The sequence below is a fragment of the Zophobas morio genome, unplaced genomic scaffold (genome assembly GCF_036711695.1).
Source record: "Zophobas morio isolate AGI-343-1 ecotype UQ-CSIRO unplaced genomic scaffold, CSIRO_AGI_Zmor_V1 ptg000026l, whole genome shotgun sequence".
NCBI lineage: Eukaryota > Metazoa > Arthropoda > Insecta > Coleoptera > Tenebrionidae > Zophobas > Zophobas morio.
This window is the reverse complement of record NW_026972131.1, coordinates 12,142,713-12,163,044: the sequence shown is the minus strand read 5'-3', so window position 1 is coordinate 12,163,044 and position 20,332 is coordinate 12,142,713. Positions and strand designations below refer to the sequence as shown.

The following is a 20,332-nucleotide window of genomic DNA, read 5'->3' as shown; positions in this document are numbered from 1 at the left end:
TTTTTATTTTTCGGATGTCTTTGAATTCTTGGATTTTTCGATATTTTTCGGTTTGTTGGGATTCTTGGAATTCGTGACATTCTTGGATTTCTTCAGATTCTTGAGATTCTTGGCTTTTTGGCTTCTTGAAATTTTTGGAATTCTTGAAATTGTTGAAATTCTTGAGTCTAGTGGACTTTTTGGAATTCTTAGGATCCTTGGAATTCTTGGATTACTCGCAATTCTTGGATTTCTTGGATTTTTTGGAATTCTTAAATTTCTTGGGTTTCTTGAATTTCCTAGAGTTTTTAAAAGTTCTGAATTTTTTGAATTTCTTGGATATATTGGGATTCTTGAGATTCTTGGAATGCCTGACATTCTTGGATTTCTTGTGATTCTTGAGATTTTTGGGATTCTTGGGATTCCTGGAATTATTGAGGTTGTTGGGTTTATCAGATTTCTTAGAATTCTTAGGATATTTGGGATTCTTGAGACTTTTGGATTCCTTGTTTTCCTTGCATTTCTTGGAATTCTTAGATTTCTTGGGTTGCTTGGATTTCTTGGAATTTTGGAATTCTTGAATTTTTCGATTTCTTTTGAATCCTTAGGATCCTTTGATTTTTTTAGATTCTTGCGATTCTTGGAATTCCTGTCGTTCTTGGATTTCTTGTAGTTCTTGAGATTTTTGTGATTTTGGTATTTTTGGATTTCTTTTTTTTTATTTTTTGGATTTGTTTGAATTCTTGGAATTCTGGAATTTTTTTATATTTTTCGGATTGTTGGATTCTTGTGATTCTTGAGATTCCTAGGTTTTGGAATTTTTGGAATTGTTAAAATTCTTGATATTCTTGGGTCTCTTAAATTTTCTGGAATTCTTAGGTTCCTTGGAATTTTTGGATTGCTTGCATTTCTTGGATTTTTTGGAATTTTTGGAATATTTGAAATTCTTGAGATTCTTGAATTGCTTGGCTTTCTGGCATTTCCTTGGATTTCTTGAAATTTTCGAATTCTTGAATTTCTGAATTTTTTTTAATCCGTATAGGATTCTTGGAATATTTTAGATTCTTGGGATCCCTGGATTTCTTGTGATTCTTGAGATTTTTGGGATTTTGGTATTTTTGAAATTCTTGAAATTTTTTATTTTTCGGATTTCTTTAAATTCTTGGATTTTTTTTATATTTTTCAGATTGTTGGATTCTTAGGATTCTTGGAATTCGTGACATTCTTGCATTTCTTCTGATTCTTTAGATTCTTGGCTTCTTGGAATTTTTGGAATTCTTGAAATTGTAGAAATTCTTGAGTCTATTGGACTTTTTGGAATTATTGGATTACTTGTATTCATTGGATTTCTTTGATTTTTTGGAATTCTTAGATCTCTTGGGTTTCTTGAATCTCTTTGACATTTTAAAATTCCTGATTTTTGGATTTCTTGGAATTCCTGAGATTTTTGGGATTCTTGGGATTCCTGGAATTATTGAGGTTGTTGGGTTTATCAGATTTCTTAGAATTCTTAGAATATTTGGAATTCTTGAATTTTTGGATTTCTTGGATTTCTTTTGAATCCTTAGGATCCTTGGATTTTTTTAGGTTTTTGCGATTCTTGGAATTCCTGCCATTCTTGAATTTCTTGTGGTTCTTGAGATTTTTGTGATTTTGGTATTTTTGGAATTCTTTTCTTTCATTTTTTGAATTTGTTTGAAGTCTTGGAATTCTGGATTTTTTTATATTTTTCCGATTGTTGGATTCTTGGGATTCTTGAAATCCGTGACATTCTTTGATTTCTTCTGATTCTTGAGATTCTTGGGTTCTTGAAATTTTTGGAATTCTTGAAAGTGTTGAAATTTTTGAGTCTATTGGATTCTTAGGGATCTTTGGAATTCTTGGATTGCTTACATTTCTTGGATTTCTTGGACTTTTTAAAATTCCTGATTTTTTAGATTTCTTGGATAAATTTGGATTCTTGGGATTCTTGGAATTCCTGACATTCTTGGATTTCTTGTGATTCCTGAGATTTTTGGGATTGTTGGGATTCCTGGAATTCCTGAGGCTCTTGGGTTTCTCTGATTTCTTAGAATTTTTAGGATATTTGGAATTCTTGAGATTCTTGGATTGCTTGCATTTCTTGGAATTCTTGGGTTGCTTGAATTTTTTGATTTCTTGGAATTTTTTAGATTCTTGGGATTCATGGAATTCCTGGCATTCTTGAATTTCTTGGTAATTCTTGAAATTTTTGTGATTTTGGTATTTTTGAAATTCTTAAAATATGTATTTTAATTTTTTCGATTTCTTTGAATTCTCGAAATTTTTGGAATTTTTGTAATTCTAAGAAATCTCAGATTTCTTGAGCCTTTCATATCTTTTTACATTCTATTATCTCTTATTTCTAGAATTTTTTGGGTTTCTTAGATTCCCTGGACTTCTTAGGTTTGTTGAGATCTGGGTTTCGTTGGCTTGTTCTGTTTCTTGAATTTCTAGGATTACTGGGCGTTCCTTAGACTTTTCAGGTTGCTTGGATTTCTTAGATTTTTAAATTTTTTGGATTTTTTAGATTTTTTTGGAATTCTTAGATAACTTGGGTTCTGGGATTTCTTGGATTGCTTGCATTTCTTGGATTTTTTTGAATTCTTGGAATTTTTGACATTTTTCGGATTATCGGATTCTTGGGATCCTTGAAATTCGTGACATTCTTGGACTTCTTGTAATTCTTGAGATTCTTGGTTCTTGGAATTTTTGGGATTCTTGGAATTGTTGAAATTCTTGATATTTTTGGGTCTTTTGGATATTTTAGAATTCTTAGGATCCTTAGAATTTTTGGATTTTTTGAAATTTTTAAATTCCTTGGTTTCTTGATTTCTTGGAATTTTTTAAATTCCTGAATTTTTTGGATATATTTGGGTTCTTGGGATTCTTGGAATTCCTGGAAATCTTGAAGTTCTTATGTTTCTCGGATTTCCTAGAAATTTTCGAATTCTTGAATTTTCGGATTTCTTGGATTTCTTTGAATCCTTATTCTTGACTCTTGAGATTTTTGTGATTTTAGTATTTTTGGAATTCTTGAAAAATTTTTATTTTTGGATTTATGTATTTGAATTCTCGAAATTCTTGGAATTTTTGGGATTGACAGAGATTCTTGACATTCTCGAATTTCTGGAATTTTTGTCATTCTAGGAAATCTCAGATTTCTTGAACCTTTCATATCCTCTGCACCTTTTGACATCTTTTTATTTCTTGTATTTCTAGAATTTTTTGGATTTCTTAGGTTCCTTGGGCTTCTTGTGTTTCTTGAGATTCTGTGATATCCTGAGTTTCTTGGATTTCTTTGGCTTGTGACTTTGTGAGGTTTCTTGAGTTTCTAGTATTATTTACGTTTCTTAGATTTTTTAATTTCTTAGTTTTATTGGATTTCAAGAACTTTTAAAATTTTAAGAAATCCAAAAAACACCTGAATAGTTTGACGAGGAAGAGACTTGGAGAGAAGTCTTAAAATTTTCAGTATAATGGAAAAAGAATCTAATTCTTGAACCAATGATCCAAGAGTTCACAACTGATAACTTTGAGAAAATTATGTCCACATTACTAAAAATTTTCAGTTTGTTGCTATGACAGTGACATTTATACAGAAAAGAAAGCTCGAAATTGCTGAAATACGATCCGCAACGTCATTTTTCAGTGTTGACAGATGTCGTTTTTGACAATTTTGGGCTTATGTACACTTAATTTGTCAAAATTGTGAAGCTTTACCTACTGTGGCTTTACTACATTGAAGTGTCAAAATAGAATGACACATGTCAGAGTCAAGTCATAACCTAAAATTTCATTGATTTGACATGTAAGTGACACTCGGGGTGGGGAGGATATATTTCTTCCGCCATGGTGACACTACGGTGTTAACCTAAATTGTTACAACAATTAATTGTGTTTCTTTGTTTCCAAGTTTTGTGTGTGACTTTACGTCACTCTGGTCCCAAAAACCGGAATAATGGGACATTTGCGTACTATTAAAGGGTAATAATATTATGAGAGGTTAGGTTTGAGGCTTTTTAATTAATTGTGGCAACACTGTCAATGAACATTCCAACGAATACGTCCTCCCCTTGATTCTTTATTGGTTAACATGATCCAGTTCAGTGGTTTCATAGTTCGCAGTTGTATGTACCATCAACGTTATCACCTGACAAGTGAACCAGCAAACTAATCCGTAAATAACAGTACATGACAGTATCGATTTCTTGAGCACAACAATTCAAACAAATCAACAGTATCCAGTTGAAGGTTATGAAGCTAAATAATTAATGCACCACGTCAGTGCCTACATGTTGACAAATATTTGACATTTATCCTTTCTTAGATGGTCTAAAAATTGACTGAAATTGTAACAAAGCCCAGTTAAGATGCCTCCAGCGACGACCGAGGATGCCGAGCATTCCACGAAGCACCCCGACGGGGACGGTGCAGGCGCCACCGAAGAAGAGAAAAAGGACGACCGGACGTTCGAGTGCAACATTTGCCTCGACACGGCCCGAGACGCCGTCGTCAGCATGTGCGGACACCTGTTCTGGTGAGAGCCCCCCTAGTCCCGCCGGCGTTGCAATCGCGTTTTTCCAGCTGGCCGTGCCTCCACCAGTGGCTGGAGACCCGCCCCAACAGGCAGGTCTGTCCGGTGTGCAAGGCGGCGATCAGCAAGGAGAAGGTGATCCCGTTGTACGGGCGCGGCAGCACGAAGCAGGAGGACCCGCGGGAGAAGGTGCCCCCGCGGCCCGCGGGCCAGCGCACGGAGCCCGAGCCGGGCTCGACGTTCCCGGGCTTCGGCTTCGGCGGCGACAACGGCTTCCACATGTCGTTCGGCATTGGCGCTTTTCCGTTCGGGTTTTTCACGTCGACGTTCAATTTCGGGGACGCTAGGCCCAGCCCGGCCCCCAGGGGGACGCAGCAGCACATGGAGGAGCAATTCCTGTCGAAGCTTTTCTTGTGGTTGGCGGTGATGTTCATAGCTTGGCTCATCCTGGCGTAAACATATTCATAATGGTGGCTTTCTTTTAAAGAGGGTAGGGCTTTTATATCGGCACAGTACAAAAATCAGGTTAATCATTCTCATTCCAGACTGTTATAATTCGAAACAAATCTTTGTACATAATAAAATTTCTGTGGAAAGTGATACTTTATTGTTAATTTTATCAATATTAGTCGAGTAAAGTTTAGTTCTTGAAGTATGTATATGAATTTGTTACAGAGGTATAAATATAAAATTGTGGATAACTTTTTAGTATGGTTTTTATTGGTTTGGATACAGGTTTTGTTACAATTCTTTGTTCTTTCTTGTGGTGAAGCCTCTCTCTGTTAGGAGTTCGTTGCATTTTTTGCGGCTCAAATGTTCCAGGGAGTGTTTTTCGACGATTTCGTCGGCTTCGTTTAGGAATAGGAGAACTGGCGAAGCTCCGTGGATTTTCTTGAATTCCGCGTTCTCATAGTTGGGGAAATCTTCATACACGAATGCTTTCACTTCTGATAGTCTGTTGAGCTTGCAGCCTGGACAACTCTAGAATATTTATAGGCATTAACAATCAATTTTTGCAGCGTAACTGCGTAATTTAGTAAGTAAGGTTACATTAGTATTTTTAGCCAAAGCAAAAACATGTTTGTCTAATTGGACAGACTGAAGTCCAATTGGACTGTGTCAGGAACAAAAGCGCTTTCATGTTTTGTTGATAATACATATATTTAACTCAAATACACTACTGTTTACAAAAATAACCAGTAAACAAGCGATTTTGGGTGAAATTTTGTATCAGTACTGATCACTATAAAAAAACTGAATGGAATGATTTCCAAAATTAAAAAAAAAAAAATACCTACCTCCAGCCTCACTCTGACAATTCTGTCTGCAGCATTTACCCACACCATAACAGTGTAAAAACACAAAAAAGCAAAACTGACTGACAACTTCATGACTTGTTATTAAATAATAACAATGTCAGTACAAAGTGCGGTATATATACCAACTATAACGAACAATATAACGGAATGTGACGTCCTTTTGTTTATTTTTATCAGTTTTACGGTATTATCGCACCATTTAAAAGGGATCACACGTATTATTAATATAGCACTTATCTATGTATAATTTGTACGTAGGAGGGAGGTTATGTCATAAATGTGCAATATTACGAAATTACATGTGTAATAGTACAAAACGAAAATGAAAAATATGCAATAAACACATATATTTCGTTTAATTGCAGGTTAGACACCCGGAAATTGCAACATTTGAGGTTATAACCAAATCAACTATCACTTACAACTTTTCACTTCTGCGCATTCTTGTGCGCATCCTGTCACTCTGTCACCTATGACGTCATGTGCGCTTACTGTAAATGGAATAATAGACACATTTTGTTTATTATTTTCAACTTTTTTTGAATCTCTGTAGATTAATAGTTGCTAAAGCTTATATACCTATATTTTGCCGTTTTTTTCTTAATCTACATAGCCATCTTTTCACAATAAGACACTTAAAACATGGTTAAAATGGCACATTTTTGCAAGGAAATACGGATTTTTCTATTAAGTGTCATGTTGTAAAAAAAGTCTACACATGTTCAAAGAGAAAGGCAAAATATAAGCCCACCCACCCGCCCTATCTCTATTGTGATGATTTATTTTATTCGCCGTGAACCAAGAGGGCGGAGCTTAACTGCAAAATACTTATTTCTTGGCAAGACATTTAAAACATGTTTTTGAGTAACGTGTTGTTCAAAGAATGCTATGTACATCTTATACTATTAAACGAGCAAAGTTTGTATATATATATCTATATATATATATAATGGGTTTCTCGAAAACGGCTCTAACGATTTCGATGAAATTTACAGGTTGGGGGTTTTTTGGGTCAAGAAATCGATTCATCATAGTTTTAACTTCTGAAAATTACAGCTTCATACATTTTCAGCAATTTTCAGGCAGTGAATTATATTTGTTGCTAGGCAACATCAGATGACACTACACGAACACGAGATTGTTTTATAAGAGAAGTTTGGGTGACAGTCTGACAGTACGTTTGACGTACCTTTTTATCTTCAATTGTACGTACCGAAACATACTCCACTGTATAGAGGACGTTAGAATTCACCTTCTGAGGTGAGAAAATTTACGGAAAACTAAACAGTGAGCGGATAAAAGGCACACGAAAATGCGTTGAATTGAAGTTATGTTGTCAAGCATTCATTTCAGAGGTTCCACGGTCCTGGAGCCAATGTGTGATCGTTTTCCGAGATGGGACAGTGTTATTTGAGTTTTTGGGCTCAACGTTTCGCACACTTTCGTAAATGGCATCTTCGGGAGCAGGGTTGAGATTGAGAAATTAGGAATAACGCAAAAGAGCACGGTAACTCAGTATATTAACCACACCAGAGGCAAAACTCTTCTGGCAGTAAGAATGTGGTTGTGACCTTTTTCTAGAGTCGAGAGAGAGAACTAGGAAAAAAAAAGAACGACAGAGAGAGAACTTGGGTAACAAATGAGATATTAATAAATGTCAAACAATAATTCCAGTTTTCTATTCTTTAATCTCTACATCTCACTCATCAGTATTTAAAACAAAGACTGCTTATGGAATTTCTTTTTTAATGTGTATTTTTAAGTAGCGCTGGTACTTCAAAATGCATACTATACGCATATTTATCTGTCCTAATCTGATCTAACACTACCAAACGAGCCGAGTGAAGCTCGGTCAACCAGATATTTAAGAATAAAACACAAAATATAAACCCCGCCCACCCACCCCATCTCAATTGTAATGATTTTTTTTCGATTCTTAGAAACCTAAAACAGGTTTAAAATGGTACATTTTTGTAAGGAAATATGGATTTTGCAATTAGGCTCCTCCCCTAGGTCTGCCAATGAATGAAAATTTCTTTACTATTTAGATTAGGGCAGGTATGGATGGGGTTTTCGCTTTAATTTTTTCTAAATATACATTGTATTCTTTGAATAGCACGATACTCAAAACATGTTTTTAATTTCTCCTGGAGAAGTAAGGATTTTGCAGTTAAACTCCGCCCTCTTGGCTTAAGACGAATAAAAAAATCATCAGAATTGAGACCGGGTGGGTGGGCGGGGCTTATATTTTGCCTTTTTTTTCTTAACATACATGGCCATTTTTTCACAAGAAACTTAAAACATGTTTAAAATAGTACACTTTTGCAAGGAAATATGGACTTTGCAATTATGGGGCAAAATATAAGCCCGCCCACCCACCCGATCTCTATTGTGATGATTTATTTTATTCGTCGTGAACCAAGAGGGCGGAGCTTAACTGCAAAATACTTATTTCTTTGCAAGACATTTAAAACATGTTATTGAGTATCGTGTTTTTTCAAATTCTTAAATTTCTTGGTTTCTTGAATTTCTTGTAATTTTAAAAATTCCTGAATTTTTTGGATATATTTGGATTCATGGAATTTCTGACATTCTTGAATTTCTTGTGATTCTTGAGGTTTTTGGGATTTTAGTATTTTTGGAATTCTTGAAAATTTTTTATTTTTGGGTTTACTTATGTATTTGAATTCTTGGAATTTTTGGGATTGACAGGGATTCTTGACATTCTCAAATTTCTGGAATTTTTGTCATTCTAGGAAATCTCAGATTTCTTGAACCTTTCATATCCTCTGCACCTTTTTATTTCTTCTATTTCTAGAATTTTTTGGATTTCTTAGGTTCCTTGGGCTTCTTGTGTTTCTTGAGATTCTGGGATTTCGTAAGTTTCTTGGATTTCTTTGGCACATTTTGTTGATTATTTTCAATTTTTCTTGAATCTCTGTAGGTTAATAGTTGCTAAAGCTTATATACCTATATTTTGCCGTTTTTGCAAGGAAATACGGATTTTGCTATTATGACGCGGAGCTTAATTGCAAAATCGATATTTCCTTATACAAATTTTCCATTTTAAACATGTTTTAAGTGTCATGTTGTAAAAAAAGTCTACACATGTTCAAAGAAAAACGCAAAATATAAGCCCACCCACCCGCCCGATCTCTATTGTGATGATTTATTTTTATTCTTAGAAACTTAAAACACGTTTAAAATGGTACATTTTTGTAAGGAAATATTTATTTTGCAATTAGGCCCCTCCCCTAGGTCTGCCAACGAATGAAAATTTCTTTACTATTTAGATCAGGGCAGGTATGGATGGGGCTTTCGCTGTAATTTTTTCTAAATATATATTGTATTCTTTGAATACCACGATACTCAAAACATGTTTTTAATTTCTCCTGGAGAAATAAGGATTTTACAGTTAAACTCCTCCCTTTTGGCTTAAGACGAATAAAAAAATCATCAGAATTGAGACCGGGTGGGTGGGCGGGGCTTATATTTTGCCTTTTTTTTTCTTAACATACCTGGCCGTTTTTTCACAAGAAACTTAAAACATGTTTAAAATAGTACACTTTTGCAAGGAAATATGGACTTTGCAATTATGGGGCGGAGCCTAATTGTGAAATCGATATTTCCTTATAGAAATTTTCCATTTTAAACATGTTTTAAGTGTCATGTTGTAAAAAAAGTCTACACATGTTCAAAGAAAAAGGAAATATATAAGAATCTCTATTGTGACGATTTATTTTATTCGCCGTGAACCAAGAGGGCGGAGCTTAACTGCAAAATACCTATTTCTTTGCAAGACACTTAAAACATATTTTTGAGTATCCTGTTTTTTCAAATTCTTAAATTCCTTGGTTTCGTGATTTTTTTGGAATTTTTAAAATTCCTGAATTTTTTGGATATATTTGGATTCTTGGGATTCTTGGAATTCCTGACATTCTTGAATTTCTTGTGATTCTTGAGGTTTTTGGGATTCTTGCAATTCCTGGAATTCTTGAAGTTCTTGGGTTTCTCGAGTTCCTAGAAATTTTCGAATTCTTGAATTTTTTGATTTCTTGGATTTCTTTGAATCGTTATTCTTGACTCTTGAGATTTTTGTCATTTTAGTAATTTTGAAATTCTTGAAAAATTTTTATTTTTGGATTGATGTATTTGAATTCTCGAAATTCTTGGAATTTTTGGGATTGACAGCGATTCTTGACATTCTCAAATTTCTGGAATTTTTGTCATTCTAAAAAATCTCAGATTTCTCGAACCTTTCATATCCTCTGCACCTTTTTACATCTTTTTATTTCTTCTATTTCTAGAATTTTTTGGATTTCTTGGGTTTCTTGGGCTTCTTGTGTTTCTTGATTTCCTAAGTTTCTTGGATTTCTTTGGCACATTTTGTTTATTATTTTCAACTTTTCTTGAATCTCTGTAGGTTAATAGTTGCTAAAACTTATATACCTATATTTTGCCGTTTTTTTCTTAATATACATAGCCATCTTTTCACAATAAGACACTTAAAACATGATTAATATGGTACATTTTTGCAAGGAAATATGGATTTTACAATTGTGGGGCGGAGCCTAATTGCAAAATCGATATTTCCTTATAGTTACAAATTTTCCATTTTAAACATGTTTTAAGTTTCATGTTGTAAAAAAAAGTCTACACATATTAAAACAAGAAGCCAAAATATAAACCCACCCACCCACCCGATCTCGATTGCGATGATTTATTTTATTCGCCGTGAACCAAGAGGGCGGAGCTTAACTGCAAAATACTTATTTCTTTGCAAGAAATTAAAAACATGTTTTTGAGTATCGTGTTGTTTAAAGAATGCTATTAAGAAAAAACGGCAAAATATAAATAAGGAGAAATAAGGATTTTGCAGTTAAACTCCGCTCTTTTGGCTTACAACGAATAAAAAAAAAATCATCAGAATTGAGACCGGGTGGGTGGGCGGGGCTTATATTTTGCCTTTTATTTCTTAACATACATGGCCATTTTTTCACAAGAAACTTAAAACATGTTTAAAATAGTACACTTTTGCAAGGAAATATGGACTTTGCAATTATGGGGCGGAGCCTAATTGTGAAATCGATATTTCCTTATAGAAATTTTCCATTTTAAACATGTTTTAAGTGTCATGTTGTAAAAAAGTTTACACATGTTCAAAGAAAAAGGCAAAATATAAGCCCGCCCACCCGCCCGATCTCTATTGTGACGATTTATTTTATTCGCCGTGAACCAAGAGGGCGGAGCTTAACTGCAAAATACCTATTTCTTTGCAAGACATTTAAAACATATTTTTGAGTATCATGTTTTTTCAAATTCTTAAATTCCTTGGTTTCCTGAATTTCTTGGAATTTTTAAAATTCCTGAATTTTTTGGATATATTTGTATTCTTGGGATTCTTGGAATTTCTGACATTCTTGGATTTCTTATGATTCTTGAGGTTTTTGGGATTTTAGTATTTTTGGAATTCTTGAAAAATTTTTATTTTTGGATTTATGTATTTGAATTCTCGAAATTCTCGAAATTTTTGGGATTGACAGCGCTTCTTGACATTCTCAAATTTCTGGAGTTTTTGTCATTCTAGGAAATCTCAGAGTTCTTGAACCTTTCATATCCTCTGCACCTTTTTATATCATCTATTTCTAGAATTTTTTGGATTTCTTAGGTTCCTTGGGCTTCTTGTGTTTCTTGAGATTCTGGGATTTCCTAAGTTTCTTGGATTTCTTTGGCACATTTTGTTTATTATTTTCAATTTTTCTTGAATCTCTGTAGGTTAATAGTTGCTAAAGCTTATATACCTATATTTTGCCGTTTTTGCAAGGAAATACGGATTTTGCTATTATGACGCGGAGCTTAATTGCAAAATCGATATTTCCTTATACAAATTTTCCATTTTAAACATGTTGTAAGTGTCATGTTGTAAAAAAAATCTACACATATCAAAACAAAAAGGCAAAATGAAAGCCCGCCCACCCGCCCGATCTCTATTGTGATGATTTATTTTATTCGCCGTGAACCAAGAGGGCGGAGCTTAACTGCAAAATACATTTCTTTACAAGAAATTAAAAACATGTTTTTGAGCATTGTGTTGTTCAAAGAATACTATGTACATTAAAAAAAAAAGGTAAAATATAAACCCCGCCCACCCACACCATCTCAATTGTAATGATTTTTTTTTTATTCTTAGAAACTTAAAACAGGTTTAAAATGGTACATTTTTGTAAGGAAATATGGATTTTGCAATTAAGCTCCTCCCCTAGGTCTGCCAACGAATGAAAATTTCTTTACTATTTAGATCAGGGCAGGTATGGATGGGGCTTTCGCTGTAATTTTTTCTAAATATATATTGTATTCTTTGAATACCACGATACTCAAAACATGTTTTTAATTTCTCCTGGAGAAATAAGGATTTTACAGTTAAACTCCGCCCTTTTGGCTTAAGACGAATAAAAAAATCATCAGAATTGAAACCGGGTGGGTGGGCGGGGCTTATATTTTGCCTTTTTTTTTCTTAACATACATGGCCATTTTTTCATAAGAAACTTAAAACATCTTTAAAATGGTACACTTTTGCAAGGAAATATGGATTTTGTAATTATGGGGCGGAACCTAATTGCGAAACCGATATTTCCTTATACAAATTTTCCATTTTAAACATGTTTTAAGTGTCATGTTGTAAAAAAAGTCTACACATGTTCAAAGAAAAAGGCAAAATATAAGCCCGCCCACCCACCCGATCTCTATTGTGATGATTTTTTTTATTCGTCGTGAACCAAGAGGGCGGAGCTTAACTGCGAAATATTTATTTCTTTGCAAAACATTTAAAACATGTTTTTGAGTATTGTATTTTTTCAAATTCTTAAATTCCTTGGTTTCTTGAATTTCTTGGAATTTTTAAAATTCCTGAATTTTTTGGATATATTTGGATTCTTGGAATTTCTGACATTCTTGAATTTCTTGTGATTCTTGAGGTTTTCGGGATTTTAGTATTTTTGGAATTCTTGAAAAATTTTTATTTTTGGATTTATATATTTGAATTCTCGAAATTCTTGGAATTTTTGGGATCGACAGCGATTCTTGACACTCTCAAATTTCTGGAATTTTTGTCATTCTACGAAATCTCAGATTTCTTGAACCTTTCATATCCTCTGCACCTTTTTACATCTTTTTATTTCTTCTATTTCTAGAATTTTTGGGATTTCTTAGGTTCCTTGGGCTTCTTGTGTTTCTTGAGATTCTGGGATTTCCTGAGTTTCTTGGATTTCTTTGGCACATTTTGTTTATTATTTTCAACTTTTCTTGAATCTCTGTAGGTTAATTAATAGTTGCTAAAGCTTATATTTATATATATTTTGCCGTTTTTTTTCTTAATATACATAGCCATCCTTTCACAATAAGACAATTAAAACATGTTTAAAATGGTACATTTTTGGAAGGAAATATGGATGTTACAATTGTGGGGCGGAGCCTAATTGCGAAATCGATATTTCCTTATACAAATTTTCCATTTTAAACATGTTTTAAATGTCATGTTGCAAAAAAAGTCTACACATGTTCAAAGAAAAAGGCAAAATATAAGCCCGCCCACCCGCCCGATCTCTATTGTGACGATTTATTTTATTCGCCGTGAACCAAGAGGGCGGAGCTTAACTGCAAAATACTTATTTCTTTGCAAGAAATTAAAAACATGTTTTTGAGTATCGTGTTGTTCACAGAATTCTATGTACATTAAGAAAAAACACAAAATATAAACCCCGCCCACCCACCCCATCTCAATTGTAATGATTTTTTTATTCTTAGAAACTTAAAACACGTTTAAAATGGCAAATTCTTTTAAGGAAATATGGATTTTGCAATTAGGCTCCTCCCCAAGGTCGACCAACGAATGAAAACTTCATTGCTATTTAGATCGGGACAGGTATGGGTGGGGCTTAATCTTTGTCTTCATTTTTTTCTTAATATACATTGTATTCTTTGAACAACACGATAAACTGTTTTTAATTTCTCGTAGAGTAATAAGGATTTTGCAGTTAAGCTCCGCCCCCTTGACACACGACGAACAAAAAAATTCATCAGAATTGAGATAGGGCGGGTGGGCGGGGCTTATATTGTGCCTTTTTTTTCTTAACATGTATAGACTTATTTCGGCAATAAGAAACTTAAAACATCTTTAAAATGGTAAATTCTCTAAACAAATATTTATTTTTTGAAAATAAACATCTTTATTTGCATACGTATTTATTGCATTATTTTGATAAACAACACAAAATAACTCAGGTCAGAAACATCAAAGGCGCCGACACTAATTGTCGCCACTGAATGATCTTTACTCTGTGGTCAGATCTTTGTAAATGTTAGGATAGGCAACACACAATTCAGTTACATTAAAAAGGGTTTTGTGGTGGTCACCCTAGCTCTAGCTAGGAATGTCAAGCCGGTTATGAGTCCTTGCGGAGTTTTTCCTGTTGAAAATCCTACATTTTAATTCGCTGGATAGCTTTATTTTACTAAAAATTGCAACGTAATAACAAGTGTTTGTCTGGTTACTAATTATTTTTTTGAAATCTGTGGAATTAACCTTCATATGTCCTTTATGAATTCAAAAGAGTGCAAGAATCGTTTAGTTTCGATTAATTCTCTAAATTCTTTTAGTTATAAATTTTTGCCATTTAGTCTGTGATTTAGTAAACTATAAAGATAGGCAACCCACAATTCATTATAACATCTTTTTGGTGTTCTCTATTAAACATTAATTCCGTATTTGTTTTTCGCCAATTTTTTTCAGAATTCATTAAAATTCAAAATATGAACGAATTTTGACGCTCTAGAGATTCTAAGTGGTCCAGAAAATTAAAAAACAACGAAGTAATCTTATCTTTTCTGCGCACGTTCGTATTTTTCACACACGTTTTCAACATATAATGTGATGTTAACTATAATATGAAAAACAAGTTACTGTTTTGTCGAATTATCAGTAAAAAGTAACTGGGACTGCTATAAGATCACTGTCAATAATTAACTATATAATTCGTTTCTGAAACTGTTTTTTGCATTTTTTTTGCCAGAATTTAAAACTGAATACTTTGAAATCTTGACATTTTATATCTGTTTATCAACCCCAAAAAATTGATCGTCATCTCAAAATTTTCCGAATAATGAGTCCGTTAATCATGGACAAATTCTAACTATTTTACAATTTAACTGTCAAATGCACAAACCGATACATGGCAGCATAGGTTTTATTATCAATAGTGCCAACGTAATGTCACAAAATACTAACATTACAAAATGTAATATATTTTTGTTTCCTTAAGAATATAAAGTTAACAAAGTTAGTTGAGTTACAAAAGTCTCTTTTGCTCCACGTTGGCCACCAACAAGCGATTTTCATGATTTTTGTGAAACTTTGCTGGTTTTGAATTTGAATTTTCTGTCCTCGATAGTTGATGCTCAGCAAGAACCACGGGAAGGTCTGGAGCAGATCTCGCTAGGAAAGGAGAGGGCTAGGATTTGTTAATGAGGGATAGAATGTTATACAGTACAATACAATGGAAATACAATACAGGTACCTACAAACTAGCTACAATACAGAATACACTACAGATACAGATACAATTCAGATACAATACAAATGCAAAGTTAGTACCCAATTCATCACCGGAAGAAATTGCACCAAAAACTGAGAATGTTGCAAAATGAAAACCCAAGCAAGCACACCAATGGAACTCGGAACGAAATCTATTGGTCGCAGCGCTCACACGCCCAAGGGAGAACGCAGCCGCTTAAATCCAAGGTCGTCTTACCTCATTCTCAAAGAACGATGCAACCCAGCGTCTAAGGGCCAAAGAACCCCCCCAGGCCAAAGCGTCTGACGACATGGAGATTCAGACCCGGAACCAAAGAATGCACTGTTGCAAAATTAATACCCAAGCAAGCACACCGATGGAACACGGAACGAAATCTATTGGTCGCAGCGCTCGCACGCCCAAGGGAGAACGCAGCCGCATAGATACAGGGCCGACTGACCTCATCCGTTTAGGATGATGAACCTCATCCGTTTAGGATGATGACCCAGCGTCTAAGGGCCAAAGAACCCCCCCAGGCCAGAGCGTCTGACGACATGGAGAATTCAGTCTCGGAACCAAAGAATGCACTGTTGCAAAATTAAAACCCAAGCAAATGCACCGTGAAAACAAAGCATTTGCACCACTGGAGCTAAATTGGCAAGACCCAAGTTAAGTTAGTAACACATACAATATACAGTACAAAATGCTTCAATTACAAAAGTTACAATATACAAATTTCTCCACGTTTGCCGCCAAAGAGCGATGACTGTGATCGCTCGTTGCTGTTGCCCAGCAAGAACCAAACAATACGAGGAGGTCTGGAGTGCGTCTTGCCATTAAAAGAGAGGACTAGGGTTTGATAGCATGGGTGAAGGACATCGTGTTTTGTAAATTTAGACGCCGTAGTTTAAAAATGATGCATACGGTATTTTGTGAATTATGAACGCAGTACTTTCTATATTTTAGAGCCGTACTGTATCAGTGCTGATTGCATGTTATTAACAACAAATTTCAAAAAAAATCCGGCATTTTTGGAAAAATATCACTTTCTTTCGTGTTCATAGCACTTAACACAACATTTTCGCTAATATTTATTAACAATAAATTAGAAATTCGCGAACACGTGCTACTTTTAACCCAAAACGGAGCTCCGATGTTGCTGCCACCAAAACTGAACACAAAGGATCGAAAATGTGACCGTTTATCAGGTAGCTCACGTGACAGTGACGTCATCGTACGTCACGATGAGATTTCAAAAATTATTTTTCATATTTTAGCTCAGAAATTGTACATTTGCGGGGTTAATTTAACAATGTCTTCTTAGGAAAATGGATTTCGGTTTAATTTTCAAATATTAATAGTTATCATATTTAAACATTATGAACTGGATTAATTATGTTTAAATTTTATTTAATTATATCGCGAAAATGTATAGCTTTGATCAACCAATTTCAATCGTTTCGAAAATCTTCCCAAAATTGAATCATTGTCGAATAAACGAATCACGAAATCCGATAAATTAAAACAGAAGTCGTACTTACCCTGTTTTCGGTTGTTTTCGGAAAAATATCCATTTTCGTTCGTGTTCACAGCATTAAAACAACAAATTTTCCGTAATATGTATTAATAATAATCTAGAAATTCGCTAAAACGCTCCACTTTAACGCCAAAATGACGGGACGATCTTGCCGCCATCAAACAGAAATTAATACTGAACACAAAGGACCGAAACACGTGACCTTCATACAGGTAGCTCACGTGACATTGACGTCATCGTACGTCACGATGAGATTGCAAAAATTATTTTTCATATTTCGGCCGGAAAAATGCACATTTTTGGGGATAATTTAACAATGTTTAAACAAATTGACTTATTTTTAATAATTCCGGGCTTCTAGGATAACAAGTTTCGGTTTAATTATCGTATATTGATGCTTATCATATTTTAACATTATAAATGATATTATGTTTAAAATTTATTAATTTATATCGCGAAAATGTATAGCTTTGACCCACCAACTTCAATCGTTTCGAAAATTTTTCCAAAATTTAAACATTCTCGAATAAACGAATCACGGAATCCGATAAATTAAAACTGAAGTCGTACTTACCCTGTTTTCCGTCCTTTTCGGAAAAATATCCATTTTCGTTCGTGTTCACAGCACTAACACAACAAATTTTCCGTAATATGTGTTAATAATAAACTAGAAATTCGCTAAAACGCTCCACTTTTACGCCAAAATGACGCGACGATCTTGTCGCCATCAAACAGAAATTAATACTGAACACAAAGGACCGAAACACGTGACCTTTATACAGGTAGCTCACGTGACATTGACGTCATCGTACGTCACGATGAGATTGCAAAAATTATTTTTCATATTTCGGCCGGTAAAATGCACATTTTTGGGGATAATTTAACAATGTTTAAACAAATTGACTTGTTTTTAATAATTCCGGGCTTGTACGACAACAAGTTTCGGTTTAATTATCGTATATTGATGCTTATCATATTTTAACATTATAAATGATATTATGTTTAATATTTATTAATTTATATCGCGAAAATGTATAGCTTTGACCCACCAACTTCAATCGTTTCGAAAATTTTTCCAAAATTTAAACATTCTCGAATAAACGAATCACGGAATCCGATAAATTAAAACTGAAGTCGTACTTACCCTGTTTTCCGTCCTTTTCGGAAAAATATCCATTTTCGTTCGTGTTCACAGCACTAACACAACAAATTTTCCGTAATATGTGTTAATAATAAACTAGAAATTCGCTAAAACGCTCCACTTTTACGCCAAAATGACGCGACGATCTTGTCGTCATCAGACAGAAATTAATACTGAACACAAAGGACCGAAACACGTGACCTTTATACAGGTAGCTCACGTGACATTGACGTCATCGTACGTCACGATGAGATTGCAAAAATTATTTTTCATATTTCGGCCGGAAAAATGCACATTTTTGGGGATAATTTAACAATGTTTAAACAAATTGACTTGTTTTTAATAATTCCGGGCTTGTAGGACAACAAGTTTCGGTTTAGTTATCGTATATTGATGCTTATCATATTTTAACGTTATAAATGATATTATGTTTAAAATTTATTAATTTATATCGCGAAAATGTATAGCTTTGACCCACCAACTTCAATCGTTTCGAAAATTTTTCCAAAATTTAAACATTCTCGAATAAACGAACACGAAATCCGATAAATTAAAACTTACTCTGTTTTCGGTCCTTTTCGGAAAAATATCCATTTTCGTTCGTGTTCACAGCACTAACACAACAAATTTTCCGTAATATGTATTAATAATAAACTAGAAATTCGCTAAAACGCTCCACTTTTACGCCAAAATGACGCGACGATCTTGTCGCCATCAGACAGAAATTAATACTGAACACAAAGGACCGAAACACGTGACCTTTATACAGGTAGCTCACGTGACATTGACGTCATCGTACGTCACGATGAGATTGCAAAAATTATTTTTCATATTTCGGCCGGTAAAATGCACATTTTTGGGGATAATTTAACAATGTTTAACCAAATTGACTTGTTTTTAATAATTCCGGGCTTGTAGGACAACAAGTTTCGGTTTAATTATCGTATATTGATGCTTATCAAATTTTAACATAATAAATGATATTATGTTTAAAATTTATTAATTTATATCGCGAAAATGTATAGCTTTGACCCACCAACTTCAATCGTTTCGAAAATTTTTCCAAAATTTAAACATTCTCGAATAAACGAATCACGAAATCCGATAAATTAAAACTGAAGTCGTACTTACCCTGTTTTCGGTCCTTTTCGGAAAAATATCCATTTTCGTTCGTGTTCACAGCACTAACACAACAAATTTTCCGTATTATGTATTAATAATGAACTAGAAATTCGCTAAAACGCCCCACTTTAACGCCAAAATGACGCGACGATCTTGCCGCCATCAAACAGAAATTAATACTGAACACAAAGGACCGAAACACGTCACCTTTATACAGGTAGCTCACGTGACATTGACGTCATCGTACGTCACGATGAGACTGCAAAAATTATTTTTCATATTTTGACCTGGAAAATGCACATTTTCGGGGATAATTTAACATTGTTTAAACAAATTGATTTGTTTTTAATATTTTCGGGCTTGTAGGACGAGTTTCAGTTTAATCATCATATATTGATGCTTATCATATTTAAACATTATAAATGCTATTAATTATGATTAAAATTTATTTATTTATATTGCGAAAATGTATAGCTTTGATCAACCAATTTCAATCGTTTCGAAAATCTTCAGAAAAGTTAAACATTGTCGAGTAAACGAATCACGGAATCCGATAAATTAAAACTGAAGTCGTACTTACCCTGTTTTCGGTCCTTTTCGGAAAAATATCCATTTTCTTCCGTGTTCACAGCAATAACACAACACATTTTCACCAGTATTTATTAATAATAAATTAGAAATTCGCAAAAAGAAGTCTACATTTAAGCCAAAATATTTTGTCTTTTTTTCTTGTTCGTAATCTTCTTTTCGCAACAGAAAACTTAAAACGTGTTTAAAACAGGAAATATGGATTTTGTAATTACGCTCCGCCCCTCAGTCTGGCAACAAATGGAAAATTCATCACGATTAAGAATTGAGATCGGGGTGGGGCTTATCTTTTCACATGGCAAGCAATTCTTGTAGAAAAATACGGATTTTACAATTAAATTCCGCTCCTTTGGCTGTCGACGACCAAGAAAAATCATCACAATTGAGACAGGATGGGTAGTTTTCTAGATCTCCATGGGTTCAATTGTGAATATTAGAATAGGCAACACACCATTCACTTCCTTTAAAGGGGTCTTTGTGGTGGTCACTCTAGCTCTAGAGGGATGTTAAGCTGGTTATGAG

At 34.1% G+C, this 20,332-nt stretch overlaps 2 protein-coding genes across 3 annotated transcripts; one reads left to right on the top strand and one right to left on the bottom strand.

Moving 5' to 3' along the window:
* The first annotated feature begins 3,883 nt into the window (after nucleotides 1-3,883).
* Nucleotides 3,884-5,242, top strand: LOC135136324 (E3 ubiquitin-protein ligase RNF185-like). 2 transcript variants are annotated; one of them, XM_064065552.1, is made up of 4 exons: nucleotides 4,063-4,251; nucleotides 4,328-4,537; nucleotides 4,585-5,024; nucleotides 5,080-5,242. In XM_064065552.1, exons 2-3 carry the CDS (start codon nucleotides 4,371-4,373, stop codon nucleotides 4,988-4,990), a joined length of 573 nt encoding a protein of 190 aa, XP_063921622.1. In that variant the 5' UTR covers nucleotides 4,063-4,251; nucleotides 4,328-4,370; the 3' UTR covers nucleotides 4,991-5,024; nucleotides 5,080-5,242. The 2 variants fall into 2 exon arrangements, with proteins under 2 accessions (XP_063921623.1, XP_063921622.1); XM_064065553.1 differs by lacking the exon at nucleotides 4,063-4,251 and adding an exon at nucleotides 3,884-3,984 and having other exon boundaries at nucleotides 4,585-5,242.
* Nucleotides 5,233-6,280, bottom strand: LOC135136325 (selenoprotein M-like). Its single transcript, XM_064065554.1, has 2 exons — nucleotides 5,833-6,280; nucleotides 5,233-5,515 (listed from the first exon to the last, which is right to left on the bottom strand). Exons 1-2 carry the CDS (start codon nucleotides 5,923-5,925, stop codon nucleotides 5,276-5,278), a joined length of 333 nt encoding a protein of 110 aa, XP_063921624.1. The 5' UTR covers nucleotides 5,926-6,280; the 3' UTR covers nucleotides 5,233-5,275.
* Between the last annotated feature and the right edge of the window lie 14,052 nt (nucleotides 6,281-20,332).

Bases quoted from the DNA above. Each gene is read 5' to 3' on its own strand.
- LOC135136324 (XM_064065553.1), top strand. From the start codon at position 4,371: ATGCCTCCAGCGACGACCGAGGATGCCGAGCATTCCACGAAGCACCCC. The intron at 4,538-4,584 runs GTGAGAGCCCCC...GCGTTTTTCCAG, and splicing joins ATGTGCGGACACCTGTTCTG to CTGGCCGTGCCTCCACCAGT.
- LOC135136325 (XM_064065554.1), bottom strand. From the start codon at position 5,925: ATGAAGTTGTCAGTCAGTTTTGCTTTTTTGTGTTTTTACACTGTTATG. The intron at 5,516-5,832 runs GTAGGTATTTTT...TAAATATTCTAG, and splicing joins TTGTCAGAGTGAGGCTGGAG to AGTTGTCCAGGCTGCAAGCT.